General features: G+C 40.7%; 1 protein-coding gene across 1 annotated transcript; it reads left to right on the top strand.

Annotated features, from left to right (window-relative positions):
* Window positions 1-3,218: 3,218 nt before the first annotated feature.
* On the top strand, window positions 3,219-3,824 carry KRTAP27-1 (keratin associated protein 27-1). The gene has a single exon (XM_086414525.1). The coding sequence runs from the start codon at window positions 3,219-3,221 to the stop codon at window positions 3,822-3,824; it is 606 nt and encodes a 201-aa protein (XP_086270651.1).
* Window positions 3,825-15,997: the final 12,173 nt, after the last annotated feature.

The raw sequence follows: 15,997 nt of genomic DNA, 5'->3' as shown, positions 1-15,997 counted from the left end.
AGCAACCATGTGCTAAGTTCTTGAGAGATGGAGACAGAATGGCTAGACATTTAATGAAAATGATAAACACAATCCAACCCTTAAAATGATCTCAGAATGTGTGACCTTTACAGCCATAAACAACATAATCTCAAAAACACAAAAAAGACTTTTATTTTACTTTATAGTATGGTAGCAACCCCAGACTTATGTTGTCATAGAGCAACATCTTGGTCTGAATGATGGTCTTTAATTTGATTAGAAATACTTTCACTCATTTATCACTCAAAATGTGGCAGGCAATCTGGTTTCATATTATATATGATCTCAGTAGGAAACGGCAACCCACTCCTGTATTCTTGCCTGGAAAATTCCATGGACAGAGGAACCTGACAGGCTACAGTTCACAGAGTTGCAGAGTTGGACACGACTAAAGTGACTTAGCAAGCCACTGCAGATGTTGATATTCCACCCTCTGGTGGGTAGGAGGTGCCACTGCATCTGCAGTCGTGTAGACTTCAAGACCAGTAAATTGCTGTTCAACCCTTTAGTAGCAAAGAATCCAGTCACCATAAGCCATCAGGTAATTATTCTACTTATTTCTCAAGAATTCTAGGAAATAGACTACATAATTATCAGTTTCAAGTGCCTACAGTACTAATGCTTAGTTGTCAGTGAGTTGAATGAAAATGATTCCAAGGTGACTAGTTGTCCTAACCTACGTCATTACGTTAAAATATGCCAGGCCACTCCCTCTATAAACTCAGCACCAGTTAAAATCAAAACTGTATACTGGAACACCTGTTAATTCAACACTTAATTACACAGAATGTTCAAGTTAATGCCTCATCCCAAAGAGAAAAGCACTCACGGAGCAGCCTTCTTCACAAATGACAGACCTACTCACCACGGACACTGTCTTCATGTGGAGATTTGGAACTGGACGGGTATGCCCTAATTTACTACACATTGTGAGGTTAATAAAGAGGTCAACTGCTGGAGACAATTGTGTGAATGTTGGCCAGGATGGTGTCCTGTCTCTGCCCCTCAGAATTTGGCAAAGGACTCTGCTGACAGTGGAAAAGTACTGCCGTTTTGCTTGGTAAAAGCTTTCAAAAACATTTGCCTGTGTTGTTTCTACGGGCAATCAAATGTTATTCTAAAATAATTGATTCAGCTAATAAGAGCCTTCCTTAATGATTTTCTTCTTATTTCACTGACTTTACTTATTTACCTTTCAGGTAGGCATGGTTGTTATTATTTCTTTTTTATAACCCCTGTGCCCTTGCCAGTTCTTGGGTATGTTCTGGTTTCAGAACTGTATACCTTAAGACTTTTAGCTATAATTTGAGTGAATTTTTACTTAGCAACTTCTACTCATTAATGTTTCAAAACACATTGATGGAGCTCTTATTATGTACCAGCCAGGCACGGTGTTTAGAGTTAAGGATATAGTAGTGAGAAAGATATGTACTTCTTGCCTTTATGGAACTTAGAGTCTAATGACAAAGACATAATGAAGAAACAAAATCATTATAAGCTGAGATAAGTAAAGGGGAAAAAATGATTCTCTGAGAATGTGATTTTTTTTCAACTGGAAAATGAAGGAAAGAAGAGGAGCATTTAAGTTGAGACACAAAAAATGAGGAAGGGAGCTGTATATGGAAAGGGAGAGGGCAGTGAAGGAATGAAGCAGATAACTGCATGTGCAAAATACGGAAGCAAGGAAAGGCTTGGCATGCTCAAGGAACTAGGTAAAGACTTGGGAGCATTTTGGGCAGAGGAAAGTGATGAGATTTGGAGGAAAAAAAAAAAAATTAGGCAGTAACCAGGTCTTAGATGGTGTTGTAGGAGAATGGGTCTCATTTTTAAGAGCAATGAGAATCCACTTACTGCTTTGAAGAAGAGAAGCTTTTGTGTGATGATGAATACAAATGTGCATAAACATTAAATGGTTTGTTGTAGGGTTCATGAGGAGGGCATAATGCGATCTTTCATCTCAAAAAAGTGCTCATGCAAAATTATAAATAATTTGCCAGTATTACAAAAACATTATACACAAATTGAGTGTACAACCTGTCAAGCTGAATGTGGACACTCAGAGGTATCCTTTTAAGTATATAATATCCTTGGTCCATCACATATTAAAGAGGAGCTTGTATAAGGGTTGTTCAAAGTTCCTGAGTGTTCTTGGTTTGCTTCAGACCAAGAGAGGTAGACCCGAGTGCTGGTCTAAAAATATACTTCTGTCATTCCACTGTCATAAGCTGAACTAAATAAATTACAGAATGTGTTAGAGAAATCGTGTTGCTAGGTCTCGGGCTATGAGTATGAAACTACCCTAAGTACAGCATAATAGCATGATAAATGTAGGAGCTGATCATTCTTTCATCAAAAACGAAACACTGAGTTAAAAAAAAAAAGTAAAAAGTAAATCATACTTGAAACAAGTTTCTTACCAAGGCAGATTATCAAGCACAAAGATAAATAAATATACTACTTGGTGTAAAATATAATCAAAACAACGAAAGTGTCAGAATCCATTGCTAATTCAGAGGAATAAGTAATAACATCTGACCAGGAAAATCAGAGGAAAGCTTTAAAAAGAGTTAACATTTAAATTTCACTTTCAGTAAGATGAAGGGAATGAAATGTCAGACAAAGGGAAAGATGTTTATAGAGCAATGGTCAGATTCAGTACTTTGGGTGAAGAGTTCAAAGGAGAATGAGGGCAATTTCAATCAAATCAGCCTCTTACTGAAAAATGTTTTGATTATATTATCAAGTTCTTCTTAGGTGCCATTTCTCAAAATGCCAGTGCTGAATATTAATCATTATTCAGTTGGCTATTTCTACATATATTACTTATAGTCCATTTACCAATATAGAGAGGCATGGTGACTAAGGGGGAAAAAAAAAATGTTAGCTTCGTGACCTGTTGGGACTCATATTTGACAAGCCCCACCCAGATGAGTCAGCTTTGGGGCTAACATGAAAGCTAACATGAAGTTTCAAAGTGGACCGGCTTCTTTGCTAATAAAACATCGTCCTCATATATAAGTAAGTAAAGTGTTAATGAGATACTATCCTTCTAATAAGCTTAAGCAATGAAGTAGCAAGAGTCATGAAAAGAAGCCAACACCCAGTTTTCAGAGTATATAACCTCCTCAGTAATGAACTGGATCTTCAGACCAGCATGTTGGGTCCCTGGGACCAACTCAATCAAGGATTTTCACAATATGACCCAGAGACCTATCCACTCACTCAAGAACTTCTACAATGTCCCACCTCTCTCTGCCATCATACATGAATCGAATGTTATAAACTTTGAAGATGGATTCTTTTTACCCAGCAGTTGCTACAGCAGGACCTGGCTCCTGGACAGCTTTCCAGAAACCTGCAGGGAAACCACCAGCTGCATAGTACCCGAAGGTGAACGGGAATTACACACAGAGGAGAGCTGTGTGCAAAACGTCTGTCTTTCCAGAGTCGTCCAAACAACTTGTTCTAATTCCAGGCCCTGTGAAAACACAGCATGCCAGTCAAGAAGTTCCTTGGCAGTGTTGGAGTGTGTTTCTCAGCCTTGCCAGTCAGGAAGTAGCCAGCAAATGTGTTCTGTAGTCCAGAGTTGCCAACCTGTGAGCAACATGGCAAAGTCATGTGCACCCAAGACTTGTGTGTCTAAGAGTTGCCAGACTCTGGAATGTGACTGTAGCCAGTGCCAAGCTCAAAGCCTTGAATCCAGTTCCTGCAGTTCTTTGGTCTATGTCACACCAGGGTCACAGCTCCTGGAAACTTCTTCTAACACTTATGAGCCAACTTGCTGTGTTACTGGTGGTTTGTAATTGCATAGTGAGTGAAGAATCTGCAGAATGTGTAGAGAGACTCAGATTTTAAGTTTCATAAATTGAGTCCTGAAAAATAGGATCTTTTCTTTCTCTAAACACAAACTATTTCTGCCTGTGTTTGTGAGTGAATGAACTATCCTGTACTGTCTCCAAAGAGAAAATTTTTTACTTTTTTTTTCTTTTTTGAGCATTTCTGGTGGTAAGCTAGGCTTCTCCAGTGGTTCAGTGGTAAAGAACCTGCCAGCAGTGGAGGAGACATGGCAGCAGCCTCGGGTTTGATTCCTGGGTCAGGAAGACCCCGTGGAGAAGAAAACGGCAACTCACTCCAGTATTTTTGCCTGGAAATCCCATGGACAGAGGGACCTGGCAGGCTATAGTCCATGGAGTTGCAAAAGAGTTGGACAAAACTGAGCGACTAAAGATACTGTTGGTAAGCGGATAGGAAAGTATGCTAACTATTTTAGGTCACTAGGACACTATTTGTTATAGAGCAATAAGAATTGCTACCAGGGACTAACATGAATGCTTAAAAACTCCACATTACACTTTGACTACTGATTATTATCAGTGGAAACACTAATCATTGAATCTGGCTTGTTATAACATGCTTTAATAGAGAAAGGTAATGGGCTACTAATATCAGAAATACATATAGTACTAGAGTTTAAAGATGCCTTGAAACCCATTTAGTCCTGTGAACTCTGCTGGCTTCAACTGTACCAGAGGTTGCTCATATAGTTAATAACATCAAACCACAAGTCAAATCTGTGTCTCCTCACTGTCCATCATTATTCTATTTACTGTAATACAGCATTCTTTTAGTTAACTATTACCTTGAACCTATTGTTTGACAGGTGCAAGACAGTTTTGAATTTCACCTCTATAAACTTCATAACCATGGACTAGTCAGAGACATTTGAATATGATAAGTTCAGGTTGAGCATATTCACTACAGTTCTGCTATTCTGGTTCCTCTTTTCACTATTTAAGTGTTTTGGGGTGTGTGATTTGGGAAAATATTCTTTGTAGTAAATAAATTTACTTTATATCACAAGCAATTGTTACTATTATTTTTATTTCACATTTTTATGGGTTTTAGGTTATAATTACCCCCGCGTTCCACCCAATTGGATTAAAAGTGTAAATAGTTGGCCAAAAGTTGGCCAAAAACTTCACTCAGGTTTTTCTGGAAGATGTTATAGAAAAATACAAACAAAGTTTCTGGAAGCCAACTCAGTATTTGGAAGCATAAAAGAGAGCATGATCCCTTACCATTGTTTGTATAGCAGATTTTGTTGTTCAGTTGCTTAGTCGCACCTGATTCTTTGTGTGCAGACACCATGAACTGCAGCTTGACAAGCTTCCCTGTTTTTCACTATCTCCCAGAGTTTTCTCAGATTCATGTCCATTCATGTCAGTGATGCCATCCACCCATCTTATCCTCTGCCGCCCCTTTAGCCTCCTACCCTCAATCTTTCCTAAAATCAGGATTGTTTTCAATGACTCAATTCTTGTCATCAGGTGGCTGAGGTATCAAATCTTCAGTTCAGCATCAGTCCTTCCAATGAATATTCAGGGTTGATTTCATTTAGGATTGACTGATTTGATCTTTTTGCTGCCTAAGGGACTCTCAAGAGTCTTCTCCAGCACCGCAATGTATAGTATGGATCAGAGTAGGAGAGCACATTGGTGGTAGCCAACCATCAGTCAAAGCGGAGGTGCATGCTAAATATGAAGATGATGAAACCACAGGGTTCAAATATGTAAAGACTCACTAACTTTGTTCAGAACAGCTTGGCTATTAAGAAGCTGTGGATGTGGTCTTAATGGATCTCTCATTTTCAGGGCAACATAAAGTAGTGGTTACGAGGGTGGATTCTGAAATCAGATTTCCTTAGCCGTGTTGGTGAAGGATGTGTGAATCCCAGCTGTGTGCTATGTGCAAGTTTTTCAACCATTCTCCACTTCAACTTATTCATCTCCAAAACCGAGAGGATAATGGTATGACCATTGTGAGACCTAATAAGTTAGTAGTTTGAAAGTGATCAGCACATGACCTTGTGTATAGAAAATGTTCAGTAAAATTTAGCAACATGATTCCCCAGCTCAGAGACTCAATATGAAGGGTGAAGGCAGGGATGTGTAGATAAAGTCGGAAACCTATGACATATTAGGAAAGCTATTCATCCAAAACTGAGAAATTAACCTGTTTTGTATCTGGAAAGACACAAGCTGTATCTTACACTAACAGACAAGCTTAAAAACCAAGTGTTGCCCTTTGTTGAAGTGGGCTGGCAAGTATGTCTGACAAGTATCTCTCTGACAGAACTAGTGTTGATTTACCTGTCAGCTCTGTGAATAGGTTACCCAGAGGTCATCCCAAAGAGGAAGATTTAAAATCCATAAACCACCACTTACACGGGTGCTTCTGTAAAGCCGCACAGCTGAGAGGTAGCTGATGCAGGTCTGAAAGAAGCTGAATGAACACTTTGATTCTGTTAATAGCAACAGAGCACATGGAGATCACATCAGAGTATTCCTGTTGCAAAAAAAAAACATTGACATAAAGCTTCTGTCTGAAGCAGCGATGGCAGCAACAGTGTTGACAGCAATAAGGAGACCTCTTCCTCATGGTAGCTTCGAGGGATTCCAGTCACAGCCAATCATATGGACATAAATGAAACTCGGTAGAGCAGACTGTCACTAATGTAACTCAAATAGGGAAGGGTTCAACTACTCTGGGCCACACATTCTTTCTGGGATGAGCATGATAACTCTCCTAAGGAGAAGTTAGCTGAAGAAGGAGCCAGTATATAATCTACCCCTGTACGAAGCACATTGGAACTCTTTCTAGAAAGAAACTCTGTGAACTCAGGGGCTACAGACTCTTGGTACTGGAATGGAGCCTGGTGTGGATGTGAAGAGATGCTCCATATTCAGTTTAGTGTAGTGGGAATTGGCCTTGGATTATCACTAGACCTAGTTCAAATGGTGGCTCAGATAGTAAAGAATCTGCCTTCAATGTAGGAGACCTGGGTTCAATCCCTGGGTTAAAAAGATCCCCTGGAGAAGGGAATGGCTACCCACTCCAGTATTCTTGCCTGCAAAATCTCATGGACAGAGGAGCTTTGTGGGCTATAGTCCATGTGGTCACAAAGAGTGGAACATGACTAAAGTGAGTAATACTGTCACTTGTTCAAATACAAATTCTGCCATTTCCTAACTATGTGCCTGGGACAAGTTAATATTTCTGAGATTCAGTTCCTTCATTGTTCAGTTCAGTTCAGTTGCTCAGTCGTGTCCAACTCTTTGCGACCCCATGAACCACAGCACACCAGGCCTCGCTGTCCACCACCAACTCCTGGAGTCCACCCAAACCCATGTCCATTGGGTCAGTGATGCCATCCAACCATCTCATCCTCTACTGTCCCCTTCTCCTCTTGCCCTCAATCTTTCCCAGCATCAGGAAAGTTTATCCCTGACTCTTTTCAAATGAGTCAGCTCTTTGCATCAGGTGGCCAAAGTATTGGAGTTTCAGCTTCAGCATCAGTCCTTCCAATGAATATTCAGGACTGATCTCCTTTAGGATGGACTGGTTGGATCTCCTTGCAGTTCAAGGGACTCTCAAGAGTCTTCTCCAACACCACAGATCAAAAACATCCATTCTTCAGTGCCTAGCTTTCTTTATAGTCCAACTCTCACATCCATACATGACCACTGGAAAAACCATAGCCTTGACAAGACGGACCTTTGTTGACAAAGTAATGTCTCTGCTGTTCAATATGCTGTTGAGATTGGTCATAACTTTCCCTCCTTCATTGTAAAATGCAGATAATACCTAATTCATTGGATAATTGTGACAGCTAAATGGTGTCATGCCTACTAAAGGCTCCTTGGAATGTTTGTGTCAAAATATGCAAGAAACCATCAGGTACTTTACATGATATTTGCTTCTTGGATCTAAGCCACATTTTCATGATTTCTCTGTACTGAATTTAAATTTTAGGTTAGTGATCAAGAAAAGCTATTCATGATAGCACAATGGACATAGGTAGTATGGAACATGACTCAGTCTGTGTAGTATTCTTAAAAACTGTAGAAATGATTCAGTGGGTACATGCTACAGAACATTCTTCATAGTTCAAGGAATTCCTTCTTGCCTGAACAGAAAGCCTTTGTTAGAATTTGTGTATTGACGTCACTTACCCTACCTTTTTCAAAATGTAGGTAGCTTAACAGCATGTTTTTTTTTTTTTTTTTTTCTTCCTAGAAGCTGTGCTGTGCGGTGCTTAGTCACTCAGTCTTGTCCAACTTTTTGCAACTCCATGGATTGTAGCCTACCAGGCAAGAATACTAGAGTAGGTTGCCATGCACTTCTCCAGGGGATATTCCCAATCCAGAGATTGAACTCAGGTCTCCCGCATTGCATGTGGATTCTTCACCATCTAAGCCACCAGGAAAGACCAAGAATACTGGAGTGGGTAGCTTATCCCTTCTCAAGGGGATATTCTAGACCCAGGAACTGAAACAGGGTCTCCTGCATTGAGGGCAGATGCTTAGAGAATTTAAAGGACATTTCCTTGTCTATGCCTACACCAAGAGGCATAAAATATCTCTTATTAATTTGATCCTAATGAACTGTGACTTCCAGATGTTCAAGCTGGTTGTAGAAAAGGCAGAGGAACCAGAGATCAAATTGCCAACATCTACTGGATCATAGAAAAAGCAAGAGAGTTCCAGAAAAACATCTACTTCAGCTTTATTGACTATGCCAAAGCCTTTGAGAGCGTGGATCACAATAAACTGGAAAATTCTGAAAGAGATGGGAATACCAGATCACCCGACCTGCCTCTTGAGAAATCTGTATGCAGGTCAGGAAGCAACAGTTAGAACTGGACATGGAACAACAGACTGGTTCCAAATAGGAAAAGGCGTACATTAAGGCTGTATATTGTCACTCTGCTTATTTAACTTATATCCAGAGTACATCTTGAGAAATACTGGGCTGGAGGAAGCACAAGCTGGAATCAAGATTGCCGGGAGAAATATCAATAACCTCAGATCTGCAGATGACACCACCCTTATGGCAGAACGCAAAGAAGAACTAAAGAGGCTCTTAATGAAAGTGAAAGAGGAGAGTTAAAAAGTTGGCTTAAAGCTCAACATTCAGAAAACCAAGATCATGGCATCTGGCTCCATCACTTCATAGCAAATAGATGAGGAAACAGTGGAAACATTGGCAGACTTTATTTTTGGGGGCTCCAAAATCACTGCAGATGGTGACTGAAGCCATGAAATTAAAAGACGCTTACTCCTTGGAAGGAAAGTTATGACCAACCTAGATAGCATGTTCAAAAGCAGAGACATTACTTTGCCAACAAAGGTCGGTTCAGTCAAGGCTATGGTTTTTCCAGTAGTCATGAATGGATGTGAGAGTTGGACTATACAGAAAACTGAGCGCCAAAGATTTGATGCTTTTGAACTGTAGTATTGGATAAGACTCTTGAGAGTCCCTTGGACTGCAAGGAGATCCAACCAGTCCATCCTAAAGGAGATGAGTTCTGAGTGTTCATTGGAAGGACTGATGTTGAAGCTGAAACTCCAATACACTGGCCACCTGACGCAAAGAACTTACTCGTTTGAAAAAACCCTGATGCTGGGAATGATTGAGGGCAGGAGGAGAAGGGGACGACGGACGATGAGATGGTTGGATGGCATCACCGACTCAATGGACATGAGTTTGTGTAGACTCTGGGAGTTGGTGACCGATAGGGAGGACTAGTGTGCTGCAGTCCATGGGGTCGCAAAGAGTTGGACACGACAGAGCGACTGAACTGAACTGAATGATTTAACAAACACTGTGCACGTATACTTCATCACTGCAAACTCAAACTGTCCAGTTGGGGAAGTATGATTCATTAAGTTCCTTTTTTAAGTGAGGATGAAAATCCAGACAAATGAAGTAGGTTGTCCAAGATGATACAGAGAGTAAATGTGTGGCCAGCATTTTAATCCAGTGAATTGGACTTTGGAGTTTGAAGTATAAGTTCTAACAACCTGATTATATTAATATTAGGCTTTTTATCTCTAGATCGGCTCAAATGTGGGGAAAATTTCTGTGTCATATGAAAGGTTTGTACAAATAATTTGATTGAAAATACTTGGTCTAGTATATTACTTTGCTATGAGTCTATAGAGGCTACAGTCAGAGAATTTAGTATAATTGATTGGATGGTTTATTTATTTATGACCCAGGAATAAATGTTAGAAATAAATTAAGTATATTTCATTGGAGTTTATAAAATTTTATAGATTTTTTAACATCTGAGAAAAGAAGAATAGCTCCAAATCATGTGAAATCAACATAACCTAGGTGTCAGGGAAAGTATTTGGATGGTACGGAGTCCAAACTATATTTTCGACAACATAAGCTCAGTTGTCTGAATGATGTTAGCAAGTTCGTTTTTCATAATCAATAGTTCCTACCACTTTTTAGTTAAATAATTATCCTTTTGAAAATGTTGAGCAATTTGAAGAATCTAACAGGATATGAGACAGTAATTTTGTGTTCTGTTGCATCCCAGTCACTGACACCTTTCCTGAAGCCAGAATATTCTTCTGTAGTTCTGCTTCCCATTTCTACCTTCAGAGAATTCCTATTACTCCCTCCACTTGAAATTCTTTTGTGTCAGGAGCTTCCATATTCTTTCTCTAGGACCCAAATGGAAAGAATGATAATTGATTGAAAAAATAGACTCACAGGCTTAGAGAACAAACTTATGATTGCTGGGGGGGCAGGTGCAGGGGAAAGGATTGGGGGGAATGGAGAATTGGGGAGTTTCAGAGGGACGTGTACACACTGTGGTATTAAAAATGGATAATCGACAAGGACCTACTGTATAGCACACAGAGCTCTGCTGTATGTTATGTGGCAGCCTGGATGGAGGGGATTTTGGAGGAGAATGGATATATGTATATGTATGGCTGAGTCTTTTTGCTGTCCACCTGAGACTATTAAAACATTGTTAGTCTAATTGCTGCTTCTGCTGCTAAGTCACTTCAGTTGTGTCCAACTCTGTGTGACCCTATAGACGGCAGCCCACCAGGCCACCCGTTCCTGGGATTCTCCAGGCAAGAGTACTGGCGTGGGTTGCCATTTCCTTCTCCATTAGTCTAATTGGCTATATCCCAATACAAAAGAAAAAGTTCTTTAAAAAAATAGCTGAGAAAGAACAACCAACACAAAGAAAAAGCTCTATACTTCATAAGACAATTGATAACTCATCACTACTGGTTGTATTGAGCTACAGCTTTGCTATGAAGTGAGCTACCCCATAGGCAGATAGGTACAAATAGACTAAACATTTGTAATTAAATTACATTTTGAATTAAAAAATGCCTTTTTGTGGTTCCATAGTACTAAATCATTTGCTGACTTTTTGTACAGTTTTCTCTGGCTCTGTAAAAACAAACTCATTAATGACATTCAAAGAGAATAATTATTCCTCAGAGGCAAGAGGCAAACCAGTGTGAATGCAGCCAGACACAAGAGCAAAGAAACCTCAAAAGTAAATACTGAAAACGGCCCGTTACTATTCTTCCATCACCCAGTACGGCATTGCTTCAAGTCCTGGACGAATGCCTGTGCAGAGATTCAGTAACGACTAATTGACAAAGATAACGAGAGAAAGAAGACTGCAAATTAAATAAAAGGCTAAGAAGAGCGCCTCCCTTAGCAGTTCACTGCCTTGTCACTGTTACTTCATGGACTGTAGCATGTTGCTTATTTAAATTGAGTGTGCAGAGTGTAACACTTGGATTTAAAAGCCCTCTTCCACCATAAACCCTGTCAACCTTTACAGTAGGGTTATTAACTACTGTTTTTTTTTCCCCCTTGGAATGAACTACATTCACTCTGACACTGTGTAGCAGGAAACTGATGTAATAATGCATGTTGAAATTCTCAAGAACAAAGTATCTTCCTCTAGATTTTATTTTTTTATTAAATTAAGCTGCAGGAGTCAGTGAAAGAACCACATTTTAAATTTTAGCTATATTGATATTCACAAGTGCTATACTGTATTTATTTAATGATTGGGTTTATAGTAAATCACAGTAAAGTTTTATCATGATCACAGGTGTACTTATCAGATTAAACTCAGAATATCCCCACTACTACCAAGTGAGATATTTTTTGGAAATATTTCTCGGGAAACAGAACTAGGCATAGGTATAGTTCTTTCATTTTTCAAGTCTGTATTAGTTTAAAGTGGGCCTGCTCTCTCCTATTTCCCAGAGGCTGTGGTTGATGGTGGCTTGGTCTCTAGGAGTCTGGTTTAATTTCTTGCAGGGAATGACTGTGGCAATCAAAGCATTGACTTTGAGGTGGTCCTGGAGGGGCTTCTAATGGAAAGCTGTAGCTCTGGGGCCCTCAGGCTACACATGGAATGTCAGGCAATCTAAAAACAATATGCTCTACTCTGGCCCACTGAGCCACTCTGGAGGACAAATACCATCTGAAACTCTGTTATGTGTTAAAGGTGTTCCATCAAGGTTAAGTGTCTGCCATGCCTCCATCAGGTAGCTGAGTGAAATATTGATGTCTTAAATATTCCTGGTAAGGACCACTTGCCTATTCATCCTCCTTACTGTGGATCTTCTTATGCTCCCTCATTGCTATCACAGTTACATTTCCATAGAATCATAATTATTTCTAAGTGTTTAAGAGATGTTTAGTGAATTTCATTAATCAGGCAGTTAGTAAATACACTTGCTGAGGTTATGTGATTTACACAGAGTCACGGCTAGAACTCAAGCGTAGTGACTCTCATTCTGGTGTTCCATTGGACATAATCCAAAGTATCCCTTGTAAGAAGCTCATTAAAAGTGTTTAAATATACTAAACACACTAATTTTAATGACCCGTATAAGTACGTTAAAGGCCACACGTAACACATATGCTGTGTGCTAAGTCGCTTCAGTCGTGTCTGACTCTTTGACTCTATGGACTGTAGCCCAGAGGTTCCTCTGCCCATGAAATTCTCCAGGCAAGGATACTGGAATGGGTTGCCATGCCCTCTTCCAGGGGACACATAACACATAAAAAAAAACTTTTATTTTGTAGTTTTTCAGTTGCTAAATCGTGTAAAAACCTTTATAATGTGGCCTACCTTAAGTTAATATGGCAGATGTAATAAACATTAATCTCTCCTCAGAATTTCAAGTATCTTTTCATGAAGGTTGGAATATTGCTTCTCTAGATGCATAATTTGCTGAATTGTAAATAAGACTGTAGTTTCTTTGTTTTAGAGACTCAGTGCATACTTTTCCATGGTTGTAATTAGCCATTTTTCCTGAATTCTAAATACCTGTGTTTATCAACATTTTTGAAACAGAGAGTCAGGATAAAGTCTGCACTGGTTACCAATAATCAACACTTAAAAACTTCTAGCTGAAGCACTAGAGGAACTCCCTGGTGGTTCAGATGGGAAAGAATCCACCTGCAGTGTAGGAGACCTGGGTTCAATCTGTGGGTTCGGAAGATCCCCTGGAGGAGAGCATGGCAACCCATTCCAGTATTCTTGCCTGGAGAATCCCCATGGACAGAGGAGCCTGGCAGGCTACAGTCTATGGGGTCACAAAGAATCGGACATGACTGAGTGACTAAGAACAGTAGCACAAGAGGGAAGGATCACTAAATGTGAGTGTTTGGCTTAGAATCCACATTAAGGTCATCTTGTCCTTCGAGACTTGCTCAGCTCAGGGGTTCCACCATCTCCTCTAATAACTCGTCCTCTATGTGATTCTCATCGGTGTTGAAGCTGAATCCAGCCTCTGTACCCCAACACCAAATTAAATCTTGGACACAGAGTTTTGGGTGAGGTAGAAAATAACAACTTTATTGCTTTGCCAGGCAAAGGCAGACACTGTGGGCTAATGCCCTCCAAGCTGTGTGTCCCAACCTGGAGCGGGTAGTGAGAAGTTTTACAGTATGGTTCAAAGACGGTTGATCAGCTTGTGGACATTCTGATTGGTTGGTGGTGAAGTAAGTCGGAGTCAGCATCACCAACTGCCTGGTTCCAACCAGTTGGCTGTCTCCTCCAGGGGATTATGAGCTTATGAGCAGCATACCATTAACTTCCCCCATCTGGTAGGGGTTTCAGTATCTGCCAAATAGCTCAAAGATTCTGTTATGTGTATCCGTTTAGGGGGAACCAAGATCCGGGCCCAAGGCCACACTGTTGTTTCTTTTGACTATTCTTCCCTTGTCTCTGCATTCCCCCCGCCTTCTCTAATTAACAACAGTTTGAATCTGCTTGTTGGAACTCAGCGAAGATCTTGGACGCCGAATGAAGCCTGTAAGCAAGAAATGGAGGAAACAGAAAAACTTTTGTGCTCAGGAGCCCCACAAAGTCCTTGTAGGCCTCTGCTGAGCCAGTTGCAGTCATGGCAGAACTCAGCTGTTAAAGGATTGATGAGAAACTGGAGCTACCAACCAGCATGCCTGTACCCAGCGCCTGTGAAACCACCCCCTGTGCTTCTCGGACGGTGGTATGTCCATACCATATGGCAGAGCCTGTCATACAATCATCAGTTGCTTTTTTTTTCTGAAGTCTTTAGTCCCTGCTATCCAGAAACCTGCACCTAAAGCTTTGTGCTACATGGATAGCACAGAGCTACATACACAGGTCTCACGGACATTCATCCTTTGGGCTGTAACTTAAGGTGTACCTGTGACTGAGGTTCAGCAGTGCTGACCCCTAGTGGAGAGCCTTTTCTCGATAACAAATGAGCTACATTGTTCATCAGCTTTTACCCCTGAGTTCCGTATCTTACAAGGCTTCCCTGGTGGCTCAGTAGTAAAGAATCAACCTGCTAATGCAGGAGATGTGGGTTCAATCCCTGGGTCGGAACGATCCCCTGGAGGAGGAAATGGCAACCCACTCCAGTATTCTTGCTTGGGAAATCTCGTGGACAGAGGAACCTGGTGGGCTACAGTCCATACAGTCACAAAAGAAGTTGGCTACTACTGAGCATACACACTCCAACTCCAAATCAGTATCTTATACCTTATTGTTGAGAATTCCTAAGTAAAGGACCTACACAGTACTGTCTAGTCTAGTTGAGAGAGGCGGGCAGTCTTTTAAAAGACATGTTATATGGTTACATTGTTTTAAAGAAGAATTTGCCTTACCCAACTGCTGCTTTACTATTTAAGCTTAAGACTATTAACTAAGTCGTGGTTTACGGTTCTTCTGATTTTATTATTGTTATGTATTTTAACTTATTTTGGCTATGCTGGGTCTTCATTGCTTTACCCAGGCTTTCCCTAGCTGTGGTGAGCTCTTCACTGTGGTACAAGTGCTTCTCATAGCAGTGGTTGCTCTTGTTAGTGAGCACAGACTCTAAGTACATGCCCTGCAGTAGTTGTGGCTCGTGGGCTCAGTAGTTTGGGTGCATGGGCTTAGTTGCCCAGGGCATGTGGAATCTTCCCAGACCAGAGATCGAACCCGTGCTCTCTGCATTGGCATGCAGATTCCCACCCACTGCACCACCAAGGTAGTCACTTGTTCTTTTAATTTGTCTGATTTTTAATGTCCTTTAAGCTTTTAAGATATGTTTTCCATATAGCAGCTGTTTACTTCATCTAATAACTTTGACTGATTTCCACTAAGTGCTGCATAAATTTGTCATCATTATTTCAATATTACTATGATTGTTGCACTTCTATTAAAATTTGTTTTATTACAGGCTTGCTGAAATGAATAGAGTTCCAACTACAAAGGAGAGACTGGTCAGAAACAGCAATGAGAACCGTGTAGAAGTGGAGTCAGTCGCTCAGTCGTGTCCGACTGTTTGCCACCCCATGGACTGCAGCCCTCCAGGCTCCTCTGTCCATGGGCTGCTCCAGGCAAGAGTAGGGTGGATTGCCATTCTCTTCTCCAGGGGATCCTCCTGGCCCAAGGATTGAACCCAGGTCTCCTGCATTGCAGGCAGATTCTTTACTGTTTGAGATACAGGGAAGACCTAATAAGAACCATAAAAGGTTCAATATTTTACCCTATTTGCAAGCTAACAAGATAGCCTGTCACAGCTTCATGGAAGCTGGCAGAAGACATGGGACACTTGGATCAGAGACAAAGATCTTATTATGCATGGCAAAAGCAGAA

The sequence above is a fragment of the Bos grunniens genome, chromosome 1 (assembly GCF_055505025.1).
Source record: "Bos grunniens cultivar Pamir isolate PY7600 chromosome 1, Bosgru_T2T1.0, whole genome shotgun sequence".
In the NCBI taxonomy this organism is placed as follows: domain Eukaryota; kingdom Metazoa; phylum Chordata; class Mammalia; order Artiodactyla; family Bovidae; genus Bos; species Bos grunniens.
Note: the sequence above shows the minus strand (reverse complement) of the source record. Positions and strands in the feature narration are given on the sequence as shown.

Bases quoted from the DNA above. Each gene is read 5' to 3' on its own strand.
- KRTAP27-1 (XM_086414525.1), top strand. From the start codon at position 3,219: ATGACCCAGAGACCTATCCACTCACTCAAGAACTTCTACAATGTCCCA.